Source organism: Pongo abelii, chromosome 19 (assembly GCF_028885655.2).
Source record: "Pongo abelii isolate AG06213 chromosome 19, NHGRI_mPonAbe1-v2.0_pri, whole genome shotgun sequence".
Classification (NCBI taxonomy): Eukaryota; Metazoa; Chordata; class Mammalia; order Primates; family Hominidae; genus Pongo; species Pongo abelii.
The window spans coordinates 82,706,811-82,727,647 of NC_072004.2; the positions used below are offsets into that span (position 1 = coordinate 82,706,811).

The 20,837-nt window shown below is 39.3% G+C and overlaps 1 protein-coding gene across 1 annotated transcript in view; it reads right to left on the minus strand.

Annotated features, from left to right (window-relative positions):
* Window positions 1-1,876: 1,876 nt before the first annotated feature.
* Window positions 1,877-20,837, minus strand: part of PSMD12 (proteasome 26S subunit, non-ATPase 12) — a 28,260-nt gene continuing 9,299 nt past the window's right edge. Inside the window, 8 exon segments of the mRNA NM_001132029.1 lie at window positions 1,877-5,039; window positions 6,168-6,245; window positions 8,590-8,764; window positions 9,716-9,828; window positions 11,089-11,223; window positions 11,309-11,458; window positions 12,523-12,627; window positions 14,203-14,310. Of these exon segments, the coding sequence (NP_001125501.1) occupies window positions 4,830-5,039; window positions 6,168-6,245; window positions 8,590-8,764; window positions 9,716-9,828; window positions 11,089-11,223; window positions 11,309-11,458; window positions 12,523-12,627; window positions 14,203-14,310 (1,074 nt within the window). The 3' untranslated portion in view covers window positions 1,877-4,829.

Here is a 20,837-nt window from a genome sequence, read left to right on the forward strand (position 1 = left end):
TCACACCTGTAATCCCAGTATTTTGGGAGGCTGAGGTGGGTAGATCACTTGAGGTCAGGAGTTCAAGACCAGCTTGACCAACCTGGTGAAACCCCGTCTCTACTAAAAATACAAAATTAGCGGAGCATGGTGGCTCACGCCTGTAATCGCAGCTACTCAGGAGGCTGAGGCAGGAGAATCATTTGAACCCGGGAGGCAGAGGTTGCAGTGAGCCGAGATCGTGCCATTGCAACCCAGCCTGGGCGACAAGAGGGGAACTCCGTCTCAAAAAAAAAAAAAAAAAAAAAAGGCCGGGCACGGTAGGTGGATCACGAGGTCAGGAGATGGAGACCATTCTGACTAACAGATGGTTAAACCCTGTCTCTACTAAAAATACAAAAAAATTAGTTGGGCGTGGTGGCGGGCACCTGTGGTCCCAGCTACTCGGGAGGCTGAGGCAGGAGAATGGCGTGAACCCGGGAGGCAGAGCTTGCAGTGAGCCGAGATTGCGCCACTGCACTCCAGCCTGGGCAACAGAGTGAGACTCCGTCTCAAAAAATAAAAACAATAAAAAATTAAAAAAAATAAAGCTCTAAGTTAGGAAAATTGTTTAATATCCTCTCAAAAATGCCAAGACCATTTCTCTGCATCACAGAAGGCAGTATGGAAGCAGACTTTCAAATCACTCCTAAAACAACTCCTAAAACAACGGGCTCCAGACGAGCATCACGCTGTAGCTTTACCATCACATATACCTTTACCGTCACATGTACCTTAACTGATATCCATGTTTTTTTCCCCTAAAAATCTAAAACACCAACACATTTCAGTTCTTTTCTAGTCCTTACTACCCATGTTGTCAAGAAGAGTGGTTCCCCAAGTGCGGTCCATGGACCAGTAGTTCTGGCACTGAGAACTTGTTAGAAATTAAAATTCGTGGGCCCCACTCCATCCTGACTGTGAATCTAGGGGTGGAGCCCAGCATCTGTGTTTAACAAGCCCCGCACGTATTCTGATGGCCCTTGAGATGAAGAACCACTTATTAAGTGCCCAATAAAGCACGGCCTAAGCCACCAACCCCAAATCAGTTTAGGAGGGGCAACGCCCATCAGCTGGCTTTTGAAACATGTGCAAGGTGTTTTGTCACTGCTTAAAAGACAGGTTCAGATTCATCCAAAGGATTTGAAAACTTTGTCCACACAAAAACCTGCACACAGATGTTTACAGTTTTATTTGTAATTGCCAAAATGTAGAAGCAAGGTGCCCCTCAGGAGCTGAATGGATAAACTGTGGTACATGCAGACAATGGAATATTACTCAGCACTACAGAGAAATAAGCTATCAAGCCACGAAAAGATGTGGAGGAAATGGAAATGCGTATTACCAAGTGAAAGAAGCCAATCTAAAAAAAGGCTACCTACTGTGATTCCAACTATATGCCATTCTGAAAAAGGGAAAAACTATGGAAACCGTAGACTCACAATTGTCAGGGGATTTGCAGGAAGCTATGAACTGGCAGAGAACTGTGGGGCGGTCAAGTATTATGGTAGTATAATGGTGGATACACGCCATTACACATTTGTCCAAACTCACAGAATGTACAAGAATGAACCGGAAACTATGGACTTTGGGTGATAATGATGTCAATACAGGTTCATTAACTGTAAAAAATGTATCACTCTGGTGGGGGATGTTGACAATGAGGGAGGTGTGAGAGCAAGGAGAATATGGGAAATTTCTGTACCTTCCACTTAATTTTGCTGTGAATCTAAAATTGCTCTAAAAATATAATAAAGTCTTAAAAGACAAAAAAGTAGGTTTAGAGAGAGATGATTTGGGGTAAACATGAAAATTATGGCCTTTTGTTTCAGACAATGAGAACTGAAAAGAGAAGTGATCTTTTAAAGTATGAGTTTATTCTCCAGGTTTTCTTAAATACCCACAAATTAGTGTTTTTATTGCTGCTATATCCAAGAGCTGAAAACAATTTAAAATATGTACTTTTATCACATTTAACATTTACAAGAGAGAGAATGGAACTGTTTGAATTTTAAAGATGAGTTTTTCAGATTCAGTAACATATGGAAATTGAGGATAATTATAGAAACAGCTATTGAACTCTAAAATAAAAAAATTATATGGAAATAAAAGGTATTTCATTTGAAAAATGGCTCATCACCTCTCCTGCTGGTTAATACACTAATGACAATGAAATGGAATCAAGTGTTATCTTCTCCACATTTAAAACAAAGTGCTTCTTTTCCTGATTGCCAGCTTTAGGTCTGAAATGTAAAACAGGATTAATTGAGGTTCCGAACAACTCAAATATTTCACTATTGTACTTTATGCTAATAAATTATTTTGTAATACTAAGAAAATAAATTGCTAAATACCTCATATATTTGCTGGATTAATGTTTGACAGGAAAAAACACGAAATGGATGAACAGCTGATCGAGTCCAGTGCAATTTGGTCACTGGGACACAGTTACAAATAGCACTGAATCATAATACACAAAGAGCCTAGTGTGTGTTAAAGAAAGACCAAAGAGGAGTTGGGCTCAGTGGCTCATGCCTGTAATCCCAGCACTTTGGGCGGCCAAGGCGGGTGGATCACCTGAGGTCAGCAGAGTTTGAGACCAGCCCGGCCAACATGATGAAACCATCTCTACTAAAAACACAAAAATTAGCTAGATGTGGTGGCAGGCGCCTATAATCCCAGCTACTCAGGAGGCTGAGGCAGAACTGCTTGAATATGGGAGGCTGAGGTTGCAGTGAGCCGAGATCGTGTCACTGCAATCCAGCCTGGGTAACAAGAGTGAAACTCCATCTCAAAAAATAAAAAAAAAATAAAGAGGAGGAACACTTGCAATCTCTATAGCAACCTATTTGGCCAAATAGTCCAGGTTTGACAAGCCCACAGGTAATGAGTCTCTAGAAAGATGAAGTTATTGAGAAGCTAGTTTCAAATTAGCTCCAATTTTATTTACAAGTTAACAATACACAATTTTATCTTCTATCCTTTTCATTCAAAGGAAAATTAAAACCATACTCTGTTAGTGTGAACTTCTGTTTCTGAACTTTCCAATTTTTTTTTTTTTTGAGACGGAGTGTCACTCTGTCACCCAGGCTGGAGTGCAATGGCGTGATCTCGGCTCACTGCAACCTCCGCCTCCCGGCTTCAAGGAATTCTCCCATCTCAGCCTCCCAAGTAACTGGGACTACAGGCACGTGCCACCACGCCTGGCTAATTTTTGTATTTTTTTAGTAGAGACAGGGTTTTGCCATGTTGGCCAGGCTAGTCTCGAAATCCTGACCTTAGATGATCCACCCACCTTGGCCTCCCAAAGTGCTGGGATTATAGGTGTCAACCACTGCGCCCGGCCGGCCTTTTTTGGTTAGTTTTAAAAAGATAAGTGATAGCAGATGTTGATGTTATTAATGTGGCCAATGCATTGAATTTCCAAAGAATAAAATCAGATTACTTCAGTACTGTATGTCATTATTCACAATGACTCACAGGATAAATATGACAGATATCCCACAACTGTCTTCAGTCCTGGGATCATAAAATAGGACAATTGATAATTTTCCATTAAGTGGAAAATTAATTAGGAGAAATACCATTTCTAGAATGCTGTTTTTCTTTTTCTCTTCATTTGAATTTTTTTTAAAGTAGACCTCACACTTTCATTTAAACATCATTTTAAATAACCTTCTAACATTGTTTTTTCTACTTTCTCTGAAATAAATCAAATTTTAAAAACTTGCAAAATTCGTTCACACCAATTCATCTCAGATGTTTCTTGGACAGCAAGCTACTTTTAATTCCGTGAAAATATTTTAATACTACACCACTTACTATGAGGGTGGCCTGACGTTTCTTTTTGCCATTTTTTTAAAGCATTAAAAAAAATTAGGTTATCCAGTGTTCATATAATGGAACTAAAAGTTCCTACAGAGATAATGAATTTGGAACAATAATGATATGATATAATTAGACTTACAACTTAAAGCCACAAATAAGCCTTATAAAAACAACTTTATGTTAAATTTAAACTCATATAAAGAAAGGGGAGAGGAAGAAGAGCAAAAAAAAAAAAAAAAAAGTAGTCACTATCCCTATAGAGCGGACTTAACACCCAATAACCTGTGTCACTTATGTCAGTTGATTCTGTTGAACAACTGATCAAGTCAGAGGATGAGGGCTGAAAGCAATCAAGCTACTGTGATTGGAACCAGCCTGACCCAAAAAAAAAAAAAAAAAAAAAAGTCTACAGTTTACCAGATTGTTGCATACACACTCAGTCTAGACTTTCTGCCACTGACAAGTACAAATTCTTCACAAATCACAACTCTATCCCAAATGTTCTTGTATGCTCTATGTTGCTTTTCTATTCTACTAAATGACTGATAGCTTTACAATGAGATTTGTTTTATTTAAAAAACACTTGCCAAATCACTACCCCACAAAATGTTTAGAATCAGAGGTAACTGTAGAAAGGAAATATGTATATACTGCTTTTATTATTGGAATATGTTTGTTAGTTGAATGAAAACAAACAGTAGCTAAAAAGGTTTCAAATGATAGAAAAACATATCTGGGTAAGTTATGACACAACTTTTTGTGTATTCAGACAACAGAAATGTGTATTTTTGCACCAATTGCAAATGCAAAGTTAACAATGAACTTGGGGAACTGAAAGGTCAAAGGGAGTCTCAAACATATTCACTATTTTAAAATTTAAGACAAAGAAGCTTAGAAAAAAAACCCCAACATATACACCATTATAACAGTCTTTTTTTTTAATGACTTCCAATTTTAACTTTTTTCTAAAAGCATTAAGACCCTTATTGTAGATTATGTATCATCTCCTCTTTGGCTATGAGATGTGTAGTTTTGTTAACCAGAGACATTAATGAGTTCAGTTTCTGAGACCAGTCATTTAATAAATTATTTGGATCCTTGGGTCTCTGGAAGTTGATAATTCCTGCTAATCTGTCTACTTTAGCAAAGATGGTCTTGTTAACTACTAGATTTGAGAGAAAGGCTTCGGACTCCTGCAAGAGAGAAAGATGAATTGGATTAAGACAGGATAAATTACAGACGATAAACAAAACTTCAGAAAAGCATTTTCTACACTCTTCATCCAAGAATATGCAGGGGAATTCATTCTTAAGAGTTAGTAACACTCAGCTGGGTGTGGTGGCTCACACCTGTAATCCCAGCACTTTGGGAGGCCGAGGTGGGTGAATCACTTGAGGTCAGGAGTTCAAGACCAGCCTGAGCAATGTGGTGAAACCCCATCTCTACTAAAAATACAAAAATTAGCCAGGCATGGCGGTACACGCCTGTAGTCCCAGCTACTCAGGAGGTTGAGGCAGGAGAATCGCCTGAACCCTGGGAGGTAGAGGTTGCAGTGAGTTGAGATCGCACCAATGCACTCCCTCCTGGGCGACAAGGTGAGACTCTGCCTCAAAAAAAAAAAAAAAAAGAGTTAGCAACTGCTGACTTCCTATAATAGGTACTTATTTTACTGATAGTCTAGGGAATGAATAGAATCTGAGTAGATTCAGTCAGGGGTGAGTTTGAATCTGCCTCCTTGCAAGCTCAATACTGCTGGTATCCATGCCAACAGCAAGTTGGTCTACTCCCTTTTCTACTAAGTTTCCCCTTAAAAGGCAGTATGGTACAGTTAATTTGTTTCCAGAAATGCTGGGTTAGAATATATGCTCTGCTACTTGGCAACTATGTACCACAGACAAGACACTTGACTTCTAAGGACTCTGGTACTCTCATTCATAAGTGACAAGAGCTGACAAGCTGATCAAGGAACAAACCTTCCAACTCTGTTCCATGAGTCTTACCACCTAAACTGTCACAAATCCTTCTGGGGACAGAAATGGCTTTCAGGCCATTACTACACACTTGGGTTAACTCCTCTTTGTGTGCTATGCATTTTGTCAACATGAAACACGGACCTAAAGACAACACTGTTCCAAAAAGACCTACGATCACTTGATACTTGATACTTAAGTTAGTCTTTGGTACTCAAGATTGCTTGGGAAACTATTACTCTACTACCTAAACATAAAATTAAATCATAAAATTGACTTTCTTACTCAATTTTTACAAGTCAGTATTCAAAAGGAATGCCTACAAATAACTCAAAGTTGATTATTACTTACATCAACAGATAGATCCAGAAGCTGTGCCATCCTTTTCATTGTTATCCGAGTATAATACTTGGCCATTATTCTAATATTCTGGGGAGAGGATAGAAAGCAGAGAGAATACGTAACATTTGTCAGTAAGTCTAAAAGTCTATTTATTTTCATATCCAAGTAAGTTTACTTAAAATGTTAGACTCAGAGCTTTCATTTTTCTACAGTCCATCACTGGAGCAAAGCTAGTTCTAATTTTCAATAACAAAATTAAATACTTAGATATTTTGGTTTCTGTAGTTATTCTGAATTACTATGAATATTCTACACAGCTCTTTAAATATATAGTCAAAATATATGCCTGTCTTAACTAGTGGTTAAAAATTATAATTGTACTGAAATATTTTTGCTGAGTGCAAGAATCTAAAGTTAAGATTTTCTAATTATAACACAAATGTTTTAAAGGCTAAAATCTAAAAAATGATTGGAGATCGATTGGGTGCAGGGACTCACACCTGTAATCCCAGCACTTTGGGAGGCTGAGGCAGGAAGACTGCTTGAGGCCAGGAGACCAAGACCAGCTTGGGAACACAGCAAGACCCCATCCCCACAAAAAATTTAAAAATTAGGTGATATGGTGGTGCATGCCTATAGTCCTAGCTACCTAGGAAGCTGAGGTGGGAGGATTCTTTGAACCCAAGAATTCAAGGTTACAGTGTGCTATGACTGTGCCACTGTACTCCAGTCTGGATGACAGAGCTACACTGATTCTCTTTCAAAAAAAAAAAAAAAGATTAGACATCATTTCAAATACTCATCACTTTACCATTATTCCAATGAGTTAAAGATAGCTTCAAATTAAATTTCCTAATTTTCACTGGCGATGGTGCTGAAGTTAAGACACACAGACTCCCCTTTACTGTTCTTATTGGTAATATTATTAATAGCACTCAAGAAAAGGTGGGGGAACACTGGGGAGAAAAATGAACTCAATCTTTGAAGAAGCTACATCTTCGCCCATCTCTATCAGGGCTGATGGCAACACCAACACATCAGAAAGCATGAGAAGCATTCTTCTCCGTGCTTTTATCCTTTAAATCTAACCTTTTCCTTCATGCTTTAAGTCTAATCAATGGCTGCATTCTATTGATTTCCTTCCTTAAAACAATCCCATTCCATGCAGTCTTTAATCCATTGGCTACTGCCTTATTTAAAGTCCACACATCTCTCACCTTACTAGTCTTCTCTAGTCTCCTATCTCTCCAAATGCATTCTCCACACTCACTCTCAGAGGGACTTGGTGCGCAGGCTGCCCTCCCTTGTTCCTGTCTGCCCGATAACCTCACACTCCTCTTACAAACCTCACCTCAATCATCGATTCATCCAACCTGATCATTCCTCCATGTAGAACTACCAAAGTTTCCCATAAGCCTCCCTCTGCTCTCTAGATACTTGTACTACAATATCTCTGATACTCTTTTTATTTCTAAGTATGTCTTTCTCTATAATTTTTAATCTTCTTATTAAAGGTAGGGTAATGGGTAATGTCTTTTTTTTTGAGACGGAGTCTTGCTCTGTCGCCCAGGCTGGAGTGCATTGGTGTGATCTCCGCTCACTGAAACCTCCGCCTCCCGGGTTCAAGCAATTCTCCTGCCTCAGCTTCCCGAGTAGCTGGGATTACAGGTGTGCGCCACCACACCTGGCTAATTTTTGTATTTTTAGTGGAGATGGGGTTTCATCATGTTGGCCAGGCTTGTCTCGAACTCCTGACCTCAGGTGATCTGCCCACCTCAGCCTCCCAAAGTGCTGGGATCACAGGCGTGAGCCACTACGCCCGGCCTAGGTAGGGTACTGTCTTATTCTCCCGTGTGCCCTGGTGCTTTGTAAAGTGTCTGGCACGCAGAAGGCTCACAATAAAGTTTGTTAAGTGAAGGAGTGAATGGCAACATAATACAACATAACGGCAGTGATACTAAAAAGATCAAAGTTCAGGTTTAAGACATGTTACCTGCTTCCAAGACTAGTGAATATTGAATATTAAGAGAGAAACACCCCCCTGCCCCCACTCTTAGGAAATTCTGTCTGGTTTATACGCTATAAATTTTGGATTCTTGAGAGGTTCTCTCACAATGAAGCAAGCTAAAATATAGCTATCTTTTCTGAAAAGCCAAAAATAGGGAAAAAACCCAAGATGAGTGAGATACATTCCAATATGCTTTGGGAAATGCAGAGTAAACATCTGAACACCAAATGTGCATCACTACTACAGTGGGCATAGAAAAAAAAATCCTAAGTGAAGAATTAAAGATAACATCCTAAATGAACATTTGGTTATCAAATGTGAAAAATAAAATAGTTTATGCTCAAAATCGCCAAAATTTAATTCTAAAAAGTAAATTCACTAAAGGTTAAAATAAAAATTGTCATCTCTATGACAGATTCTTACATGTTCAACAACTCTGTTCTTCAAGTCTTTCCACCTTTTTTCACCTTCCTCTGTAGAACCAAAAACATCCGTTGCAGGACTCTCAAGGGAACCTTTTCTTAATTCCATTCCATAGTCCTCAACAAGTGTGGACCAACGCATCAACTCCATTGTGGTAAAAAGCTTTAAAAGATCCCTGAAAATTGTATACATCTTAATATTCCAAATCTGTAAAAATTAAGTATTAACTAATATAATAGCAAAGTTCAAAAAATTCAAGACTGTTTTTGTTAAATTTTATTTAGTAGAATGAGACACCATATGATTATTGTGTATTTTACCAAATTACCATTTTTCCCACAGTAGTTCAGAATACAGCATTCTCCCACTTAACACTGCTCTCTTCTGCACTGTCAATTTCTGAAATAACTGACTGTAAATGTGCTCATGAAACAAACAGAAATAAGAGCCTGTTGTGTTTATGATGAAGCAAGTCTATTTTATATAATAGATTTTCACAAGTATGTATTTCTGAAAATCACAAAGCTCTAAACTAATGATGAAACTCTATCAAATAATTAATCAAAAGCTGCAAATGTAGACCTGATATGAAACTTCCACTTGATAAGCAATTTAGAATAAAGTATGTTATAATCTCATTTATTGCTTATGCAATGCTAAAAAAAAATTCCACCATGTTATCATCTCTAGTTTTATTCTCTAGTATACTCTATCAGTAACCAATTAAGAAGTACACACTTAGGCCAGGCGCAGTGGCTCAAGCCTGTAATCCCAGCACTTTGGATGGCCGAGGTGGGCAGATCACCTGAGGTCAGGAATTCGAGACCAGCCTGGCCAACATGGTGAAACCCCGTCTCTACTAAAAATACAAAAATTAGCTCGGCATGGTAGCAGGTGCCTGTAATCCCAGCTACTGGGAAGGTTGAGGCAGGAGAATCACTTGAACCCAGGAGGCAGAAGTTGCAATGAGCTGAGATTACACCATTACACTCCAGCGTGGGCAACAACAGTAAAACTCCATCTCAAAAAAAGAAGTATACACAGAAGTATACACTTAGGTTAGCCAATTTTCTTTCAAAATGGTGTTTCAACTGAGATATATCATGCTAATTTCAAAAGTACTTACTTGTATTTGGGAATTTCTTCTAACTTCTTGTCACCACTTATTCGGTGAACCAAATCTGACTGTTCATTGTCAAAAGGAGCCAGGATAACATAGAGTACAACACTCTTCAGAGCCTAAAAGAGTTGTACAACAAAAGTTATATGCAAGACTGGATATAATGGAAACTTTGACAAAAACTGAACAATCATGGAATAACTATATATCCATTTCAAATTTTAAAGTCTTGGCCGGGCGCAGTGGCTCACGTCTGTAATCCCAGCACTTTGGGAGGCAGAGGCGGGTGGATCACCTGAGGTCAGATAGAGACTATCCTTGGCTAACACGGTGAAACTCCATCTCTACTAAAAATACAAAAATAAAAAAAAATTAGGCAGGGCACGGTAGCTCACGCCTATAATCCCAGCACTTTGGGAAGCCGAGGCGGGCGGATCACCTGAGGTCAGGAGATCGAGACCATCCTTGCTAATACAGTGAAACCCTGTCTCTACTAAAAAATACAAAAAATTAGCCGGGCTTGGTGGCGGGTGCCTGTAGTCCCAGATACTCGGGAGGCTGAGGCAGGAGAATGGTGTGAACCTGGGAGGAGGAGCTTGCAGTGAGCCGAGATTGCGCCACTGCACTCCAGCCTGGGCGAGAGTGAGACTCCGTCTCAAAAAAAAAAAAAAAAAAAAAAAATTAGCTGGGCATGGTCGCACACGCTTGTAGTCCCAGCTACTCAGGAGACTGAGGCAGGAGAGTCACTTGAATCCGGGAGACGGAGGTTGCAGTGAGCCAAGACTGCGCCACTGCACTCCAGCCTGGGCGACAGAGCGAGAGACTGTCTCAAAAACAAACAAAAAACAAATAAACAAACAAAAAAAAGTCTTAAGGGGAAAAATATTGCCAGGCTGCCTTTTCATAGTGTCTTTCTATAGTATTTAGTTTTCACAAAACTATTATAATAAATCATTGCTAATCTGACTTACTCCCCTCAGCTGACATTTTTCTTGACATTCATTTTTGACGAATGTATAAAGAAAAAGTTCTTATAACAAGTTAGCAGTATAAATGTGGAATATATATATATAAGCCCTTTAAAACAGCTTTTGTAAAATAATTTTCCAAAGTAATGCTGGGTCTTTATCTGCAACCTTTATTAGGATATGACCCACTGTACATATTTTAAACAGGAAGCCTATATTTCTCCAAAAGTGAGACATAATCTAAACTATGGCCGCAATTGGACTGACTCAGTAATATACTGAACAACAATGAATAGAAAGCAGCACCATACAATTGCATCTAACTATTGCAGTTAAAAAGATTTGAAAATAAAAAATGCAAATTACTCTTCTGAATAAGAAGCCATGTCAATTACACGAATATATTCTTACCTGCTGCCATTTTTCACTTTCTGCCTGTATACAGGGAGTATCATATATTGCTCTGTAGTGCTTACAAATAGACAAATAGGATCCCTCATGTTGATCCAGCTGAATCATTAAATTATAGTACTTCAACTTTAATTTCTGCAAAAAAGTTGACAAAACAAATTGGGGTTTATGGGTTTTATTCATACTTTTAAAGTAAACATGTGGTCAGAGATATGCTCACCTCTGTATTTTCTTCCTGGAAAAATTTGGTGTTAATTTTCTTGCTGATGATTTGTGTTCGAATGTAATCCTTCACAGCTAGGCAGAGCCTCATTTGCTCCAAAATAAATTCCACTCGCTCCTTCTTTTCCATTGACCCGTAGGTTTCCACCTAGCACAGTAATTCCCCAAATAAGTTTATAGTACTTTGCAATTTTGTGAATTGCAATAAAATGAAATAGATATTAAAATATTCATCCTTGTTAAATAATAAGAACCTTCATGTATACAGGGAGAGTGTTGACAATTACATTAAAAGCCAGTTACCGCTAGAAAATTACAATTTATAATGGATTTTCCCCCTTTTGGTATAAAATTCTATGAATTTTAACTCATGTAGTGATTTGCGTAACCACCATCACAATGAAGATACAGAACCCCAAAAATTTCCCTCATACTGCCCCTTTATAATCACACACTTCCCCCACTCATAAGCCCTCCTAATACATCCAGTGATCTGTACTTCATCACTACAAATTTGTCTTTTTAAGAATGTCAAATATAGTATGTAATTCTTTGAGGCTGTCTTTATTCACTCTGTATAATGGCCTAAATTGTAAGATTCACTCAAGTTACACATCAATAGTTCATTTACTTTTATTGCTTAGTAGTATTCCATTGTACAGACATACCACAGTTTATTCACCTGTTGAAGGCTATCTGAGCTGATTTTATCTTTTTACTATCACAAATAAAGTTATTCTGAACAGGTTTTGTAGACTGGGTTTATGTAAACGTAAGTTTTCATTTCCTGTGGGTAAATACTCAAGAGTGGGATTGCTGGGTCATACGGTAAGCATACGTGTAACTTTATAAGAAACCGCCAAACTGTTTTCCAGACTGGCTGCACCACCTTGCATTCTCACCAGTAAGGTACAGGAGTTCCAGCTGCTTTGCATTCCCACCAGCAATGAGTATTTTATTGTTTAAACTGTAGGCATTTTAATAGGTATGTAGTGGTACCCCATTGTGGTTTTAATTTGCATCTTCTTAATGGCTAATGAGGAAATGACAATTTTCAGTATGAAAAAAGATGCCATTCACAGGCTTTCAATCAAAATCCAAAACAATTATTGGTCCCAAACATTTTGGATAAGGGATACTCAACCTATATTTCCATTAGAAAATGCTGCTGACTAAACAAAGTTTTACCAACTCTAAAATGCAGTACCTTACCTGTAACTCCTGTAAAATGGAGGCTGCCTCTTTCACATCACCATTTTGTTCTTTTATAGTTGCTAATGTTTTAGTCAGTCGCGCACGCTCAATTTCAACATAAATCTACAAATGAGAAATTTACACAATCAAAATTCTGTGGAAACGTGTTAAAATTTAAAAAGTAGGTTGGGTGTGGTGGCTCACACCTGTAATCCTGACATTCTGGAAGGCTGAGGCAGGAGGATCGCTTGAGTCCAGGAGTTTGAGACCAGCCTGGGAAACATGTTGAGGCTGTCTCTACTAAAAATCAGAACATTAGCTGAGTGTGGTGGCATGCACCTTTAGTCCCAGCTACTTGGGAGGGTGCCACAGGAGGATCACTTGAGCCCCAGAGTTCAAGGCTGCAGTGAGCCATGATCAGGCCACTGCACTCTAGCCTCAGCAACAGAGTGAGACTGTCTCAAAAAAATAAAACGTAGAACTGAACTATTTTTTTTTGTTTTTTGAGATGGAGTTTCACTCTTGTTGCCCAGACCAGAGTGCAGTGGCGTGATCTCGGCTCACCACAACCTCTACCTCCTGGGTTCAAGTGATTTTCCTGCCTCAGCCTCCAGAGTAGCTGGGATTACAGGCATGCGCCACCACGCCCAGCTAATTTTGTATTTTTAGTAGAGAGAGTGTTTCTCCATGTTGGTCAGGCTGGTCTTTAACTCTCGACCTCAGGTGATCGGCCCACCTCGGCCTCCCAAAGCGCTGGGATTACAGGCGTGAGCCACTGTGCCTGGCCAGAACTGAACTATTCTTTAACCCAGCTATAAGAGTATCTCACAGCTCTTGTGCACTTTATCCACCATGTACAAATACAGCTGTGAGACATTTTATATTTCACAACTATAGCCATAATTCTTAAGAAAATGTCTCTATAAAACCTTATCCATATTTTGTAACTCTGCTTTGAGAACCTAAATATGAAATTACTATGTTTAACAAATAATAGGACCACAAGCTACATAAACGGCGCAGAAGATGCAAAATGCCTTGTGATTATTTGAAAAGTGTGTTATATGTAGTCCAATGTCTACAATTAATACTCTAATTCTGATTTATCTTTAAATACAAGACTACCTTCTTTAAAAATATCTGATTTTGCTAGGTATTAAAGTTGTTAATATTTTTGTAGCTGTAAGTAATGTTAGTAGATTTATAATTTCCAACAAATTAAACACCAAAAATATGACTACAGTATAACCTAAAGCACCTAGGGAATTAATTTTCATGCTTAGGCTTGCTTACCCTATTTTCAATAATATCAAACTAATTACAGCTTCCTATATCTATCATACATTTCTTACTTTGTTATCTTTGAATATTATTTCCTCTATGTCTAAAATGCTCTTCTCCCACACCCTGACCCTGTAGAATTTTTATTCATTTTTTTTAAAGTCACATATAAATCCGTGATAAGATACCCAATTCCCAGAAAAATCTAGATATACCATGGCTGTCAGTATTTAAATAGATTCATCTGCAGAAAGGGATGTACAAAGGCATTATTGGTTGAATTACAGTGATGACATTTTGTGTATTTCTTTAAAAAATAAACATAAAATATACAAATTATCTACATACATTAAGTATCTCTGAATACAGAAAAAAAACAGTTCATATCATTGTGAGTTATGTCAACAGAAAATTTACCTTGCCTTCAGTAACCATTCGTAGAGTATCAATTAATCGAAGTTTGATAGGAAGGTCTGTGATTTCCTCAACATAAGTACAGCACTGTTGAACCATTTTGGCAACAGCCTAAAATATTAAAAACCATTCATAAGTAAAATACATTCCTCACAGAGGGAAAAAAATGTATTTTATTGATCAAAGAGCAATGATCGAACTTGGTCTTCCCAAGTAACTCTAGACACCGAAATGTCATAAAGAACATCACATCGAAATCTCACTGATAACCTAAAAAGTACCGAGTACCCCGTAACAAGTCAGTAAAGGTCAGGAAAACCTCAGATGCAGAGATGCAGCCAAGCAGGAAAGCATGGAAGAAATGGCATCTGAGCAGGGGAAGAGAAAGCACAGGTCCACAGCAGCTTGAAGCCATGACCTGCAGACACTGAGACTGAGGAGGAAAAAGGCAGAAGGTGAAGCGGTTCCACCACCTGGGTGGGAGGAAGAGCCACAGTCACCCAAATTCACCTCAAAACCATGTGACACTGAGAGCCAGAGACCCTCATGCCTTCAGTTTCCACAGGTTATATCAAGGGGCTGGAATACATTCCCTTCAGCACTAACATTCTATGATCCAGGTCACAAATCAGCAAACATTTTCTGTGAATTTTTGCAAATGTTCATAAAGTAGTTATTTTGGACTTTGTGGGCCACACAGTCTCTGTGGCAACTATTCAACTCCGCCTCCTTAAAAACAAATGAGCGTGGCTGTGTTCCAATGACTTTACTTATAAAAATAGGAGGCGGGTGGGATTTGGTTTGTGTCCCATCATTTGCCAATGCTTGATCTAGATTTTAAGCAAATATGATAATCATTAACAATTAGGACCATGGGTCACGCGCGGTGGCTCACACCTGTAATCCCAGCACTCTGGGAGGCTGAGGTGGGCGGATCATGAGGTCAGGAGATCGAGACCAACCTGGCTAACATGGTGAAACCCCGTCTCTACTAAAAATACAAAAAAATTAACCGGGCGTGGTGGCAGGTGCCTGTAGTCCCAGCTACTTGGGAGGCTGAGGCAGGACAATGGTGTGAACCCAGGAGGCGGAGCTTGCAGTAAGCCAAGATTGCGCCATTGCACTTCAGCCTGGGTGACAGCGAGACTTGTCTCAAAATAATAATAGTAATAATCATAATAATAATTAGGACCATGAGTCATCAAGAAAATGTTAAATTACATTAAGTATATCTTGGTTAAGGCAGCAGAAAAGTGAACAGAATATCTTAGAAAGATTTCCATGAAAAACATTTAATGTTTAAGCAGCTCAGGCTAAATGTTTTTGTTGTGGAGGTGGTTTTATTTTATTTTAGATTCAGGGGGTACATGTGGAGGTTTGTTTCATGAATATATTGTATAGTGGTGAGGTATGGGCCTCTAGCGAACCTATCACCCAAACAGTGAACATTGCACCCAATAGGTAATTTTGGATACACAGGTAACTCTCACCTTTCATCCTCCTCCCTGCTTTTGGAGTCCTCAGTGTCTGTTATTTCCATCTTTTTTTTTTTTTTAAATTAAAAACAGCTGGGTGCGGTGGCTCATGCCTGTAATCCCAGACTTTGGGAGGCTAAGGCTGGCGGATCACGAGGTCAAGAGATTGAGACCATTCTGGCCAACATGGCGAAACCCAGTCTCTATTAAAAATACAAAAATTAGCCGGGTGTGGTGGTGCATGCCTGTAGTCCCAGCTACTCAGGAGTCTGAGACAGGAGAATTGCTTGAACCCAGCGAGCCAAGATCACACCACTGCACTCCAGCCTGGCGACAGAGCGAGACTCTGCCTCAAAAAAAAAAAAAAAAAAAAAAAAAAAAATTTTTTTTTTTTTAAGAGATGGGGCCTCACTTTGTCACCCAGGCTGGAGTGCAGTGGCATGACCACAGCTCATTGCTACCTCAAATTCCTGGGCTCATGTGATCTTCCCACCTCAGCCTCTTGGGCAGCTGGGACTACAGGTATGTGCCACCACACTCAGCTAATTTTTTAAAAGTTTTTTTTGTAAAGACAGGGGTCTCACCATCTTCATGCCCATGTGCACCTACTGTTTAACTTCCATTTATCGATGAGAACAAGCAGTATTAAACTTTTAACTATCTGAAACACTGGCTATTTAGAGACCCAGGCATTCTGGAAAGCTACGGTTTTATTGTAAACTATAACTCTTTAAATAAGTTCAAGGCCCTAGGACATGCAGTGTCTCACAAAACATAGGATGCCTGTAAAGTTAATTATAGTAATTTCTAGAAGAGTACACAACTTGATAATTCTAAAAGCTGTGCAAAAAATACATTAACAGAAATCAGATGGGGTTAAAAACAACAACTACAGTAGTTCCCACTTACAAAGGTTTTGCTTTCCAGTTTCAGTTAGCCATGGTCAACTGTGGTGTGAAAATAATAAATGGAAAACTCCATGTACAAACAATCTATAAGCTTTAAGCTGCACACCATTCTGAGTAGTGATGAAAGCAAATGCAGTCCCTCAAATCACCCTTTGGTCCAGTGTCTCCACACTACCCACCCTAGTCACTCAGTAGCCATCTCAGTCTCATGTGATCCACTGGACACCAGATCCATTGTATCCAGTGCAGTGCTTGTGCTCAAGCAACCCTTATTATACTTCATAATGGCTTCAAAGCCCACGAGTGGTGATGCTGGCCATTTGTATAAGCCAAAGCGAAGCCATAAAGTGCCTTCTTTAAATGAAAAGGTGAAAGTTCTCAACAAGGAAAAAGCATAGTGGATATATGGTTTTATATTATCTGTGGTTTCTGGTCTCCAGAGAGGGTTTCTGGACATATTCCTTATGGACAAAGGGGGACTACTACACATCAATACGCTAACAATGCAATGGGGAAGCTATTAAAAAAATTCTAATAATAAGTGAACGTCCTGCTCCTCTCTGAAAAAAATGCAAGACATTCAGGAAGTTACAGTTGGAGTGATCCCTTGGGCTCAAGTGACAGACAATGAACAGAAACCACTCATATTAAGCAATCTAGAAAAGGTTATTTCCTTCCTTCCTTTCCCCCTCTCCCTCTCTCTCTTTCTTTTGAGACAGTCTCGCTCTGTCGCCCAGGCTAGAGTGCAGTGGCGCGATCTTGGCTCACTGCAACCTTCGCCTCCCAGGGTTCAAGCGATTCTCCTGCCTCAGACTTCTGAGTAGCTGGGACTATGTGTGCCACCACGCTTGGCTAATTGTTTTTGTATTTTTAGCAGGGACAGGGTTTCGCCATGTTGCCCAGGTTGGTCTTAAACTCCTGAGCTCAGGAAATCCGCCTGCCTCGACCTCCCAAAGTGCCAGGATTACAGGTGTGAGAAACCATGCCCAGCCAAAAAGTTTATTTTCTTAAAGTTACTTTCTAAGCCTGCTTAAGCAAAAAATAAATTTCATAGGTAAAAAATAATTATGAGAAAAGTGGACTTTGTGGGCTACAGAGACATTTATGTTTCCTAAGAACTTTCCATAGCTATGAAGACATGATATGTTACAGGGAAAGGAGCATGCCTGGCTCCAGTTCTGGTTGTCACTAGCCAGCTGTGAGAGACTCAAATTCTTCTCTCTCCAAGAAGCCTTCCCCAATAAATCTAACTCAACATATTTTCTTCCTTCTTTCACATTTCTTTGTACATCCTATTACTCTTGTGTCACTTATACATTGCCTAATGTATGTGTAGCAATTTTTTAAAAATCTTAAGACTACTTGTTAAAGATGTGCTAAGATTACTTGTGACTTACATACGTTACTAACCAATAGGGTGCAAGAACTATAGGCTGCATGTCTCTTCACATTCCAAGCACTTTACATAAAAATATGTTTCTCCATTTGGAAATTAACAGGGCCAGGGGCCAGGCACGGTGGCTCGTGACTGTAATCCCAGAACTTTGACAGACAAGGCAAAGGCAAGAGGACTGCTTAAGCCCACGAATTAGAGGTCTGGTCAACATAGCAGGACTCCGTCTCTACAAAAAGTACAAAAATTAGCTGGGTGTGATGGCTTGTGCCTGTAGCACCAGCTACTCGGAAGGCTGAGGGGGAGGACTGCTTGAGCCTATGAGATTGAGGTGGCAGTGAGCTATGATTGCACCACTGCACTCTAGCCTGGGCGACAGAGTGAGACTGTTTCAAAAAAAAAAAAGGGAAGAAAAAAGTAAGGGTTAAGCAACACCCCCTACTAGCTCTGAGTTTTTATGGCATGAGAAATTAAAGTTTAAGATGTGTGCTTTGAATTGTCCTAATACTACATAAAACATAAATTTTTGTTGATTTCAACCTAGGTTGCCCCAAGACTTCTAATTAAGGAGCCCTTTCAAAATTGTCCCATAGAGAGTAAGTTTCTTAGAAAATAGAGAAAGATGATGGTTTGTCTAATAATTGTCTCTCAAACCACTGAACTGGGCACCAAAAGGCACATTTAAACAAATTTCATGGCCGGGTGTGGTGGCTCATGTCTGTAATCCCAGCACTTTGAGAAGCTGAGGTGGCTGGATCACTTGAGGTCAGGAGTTCGAGACCAACCTGGGCAACATGGTGAAACCCTGACTCTACTGAAAATACAAAAATTAGCTGGATGTGGTGGCACATGCCTGTAATCGCAGCTACTTGGGAGGCTCAGGCAGAAGAAGTGCATAAACCCGGGGGGCGGAGGTTGCAGTGAGGAGAGATGGTGCCACTGCACTCCAGCCTGGGCGACAGAGCAAGACTCTGTCTCAAATAAATAAATAAATACATAAATTTCACATTCACATATTTTAGGTTGTCTCAATTAAATTAAATCTATACTAATTCTTAACATCGGCTTGTATTTTTTTTTTTTTTTTTCGGAGACAAGAGTCTCATCCTGTTGCCCAGGCTGCAATGCAATGGTACAATCTCGGCTCATTGCAACCTCTGCCTCCCCAGTCAAGTGATTCTCCTGCCACAGCCTCCCAAGTAGCTGGGATTACAGGCGCCTGCCACCACACTCAGCTAATTTTTGTATTTTTTGTAGAGACAGAGTTTCACAGTATTGCCCAGACTGGTCTCGAACTCCTGGGCTCAAGCAATCCGCCCACCTTGGCCTCCCAAAGTGCTGGTATTACAGGTGTGATCCACCGCACCGAGCCAATACTGTCTTTTATATGCACGTAAACTTACCTAAAGAAAAATAAACCAAAATCAATTACAGTAACTCTGACTTCTGCAAAAAATAATTTAACCCACTTTAATACTATCCTTACCCTAGAAGCAGTCTAATTAATAAAATCAGGAATTTGGCCAGTAACACTATATATCTATTTTTGGTTCCATCACATCCTCTTTTACAATGTCATTGTCTTTATTATTTAAAGCAAGAAATTAAAACCCAGAAACTACTCAGGAAACAGTATTTAAAAGATGAGATAAAAATGTAAAAAATGAGATATACTTGTACAGGGGAACATTTAAATATATCTCAAGAAGAATAAGGAAACAGTAAAGAAAATCCAACTTCACCAAAACACTAAAAGAGAACTTACATAATCTCTAAACAAAATGAGCAAAATAGTCTCTCTAAAAATGGCCTCAAAAATAAGTTGGAAGCCGGGTGCAGTGGCTCATGCCTGTAATCCCAGCACTTTGGGAGGCCGAGGTGGGAAGATCACTTAAGCCCAGGAGTTCAAGACCAGCCTGGGCAATGTAGCGAGACCCAAGCCCCCATTTCTAAACACACACACACACACACACACACACAAACACAAACACAAGATTAAATGTTTAACAGTACATTCTTTTGGCAGACTTCAGTTTTCTCAGGCAGACACTCTAAGTGGGGGTTGGGTCATCCTGGAAATGCAGCCTTGAGCTGTTAGAAACAATCTTAATATTTGTTTAAGTCTACACAGAACAAGGTTAAGGACTTGTCAAGAAGAGGGCTCAGAGAGTTTAGCCAAGGAGAGAAATCTTTGTCAACATGCATAGTTTTTGAATGTCAGTAATAACTCAAAAAGCTGTTTTGCAAAAAAATCATATATTGGGATAATATAAGAAAATGAAATATTTAGTTACGACTAAAAAAAATTTTATAACAGCATAAAAAGATGTGTTTAATAAAAGATATGACTAAATAAAATCAGAATATCAGCTTGATAAATTATAACACAACCATTTAAAATAATAAAAGTGGGGCCAGGCACAGTGACTCATGCCTATAATTCCAGCATTTTGAGAGGCCAAGACAGAGGGATCACTTGAGCCCAGGAGTTTGAGACCAGCCTGGGTAACATAGTGAGACCTCATCTCTACAAAAAATAAAAAAATTGGCCAGGTGTGGTGGCAGGCGCTTACAGTCCCAGCTGCTTAGGGGTTGAGGTGGGAAGACTGCTTGAGCCCGGGAGGTTGAGGCTGCAGTCAGTTGTAATCACACCACTGCACTCCAGCCTGGGTGACAGAGTGAGACCCTGTCTCAAAATAAGTAAATAAATAAGGAAAAAATAAAAGTAGCAATACCAAAATAGAACAAAGCTGTATGAACACTCTAAGTATAACACAATTTTTTAAAATATGCAAACATATAAAGACTAGAAGAAAAAACATAAAACAGTCATATCATTGTGAGAATGTGGACTGAATTTTA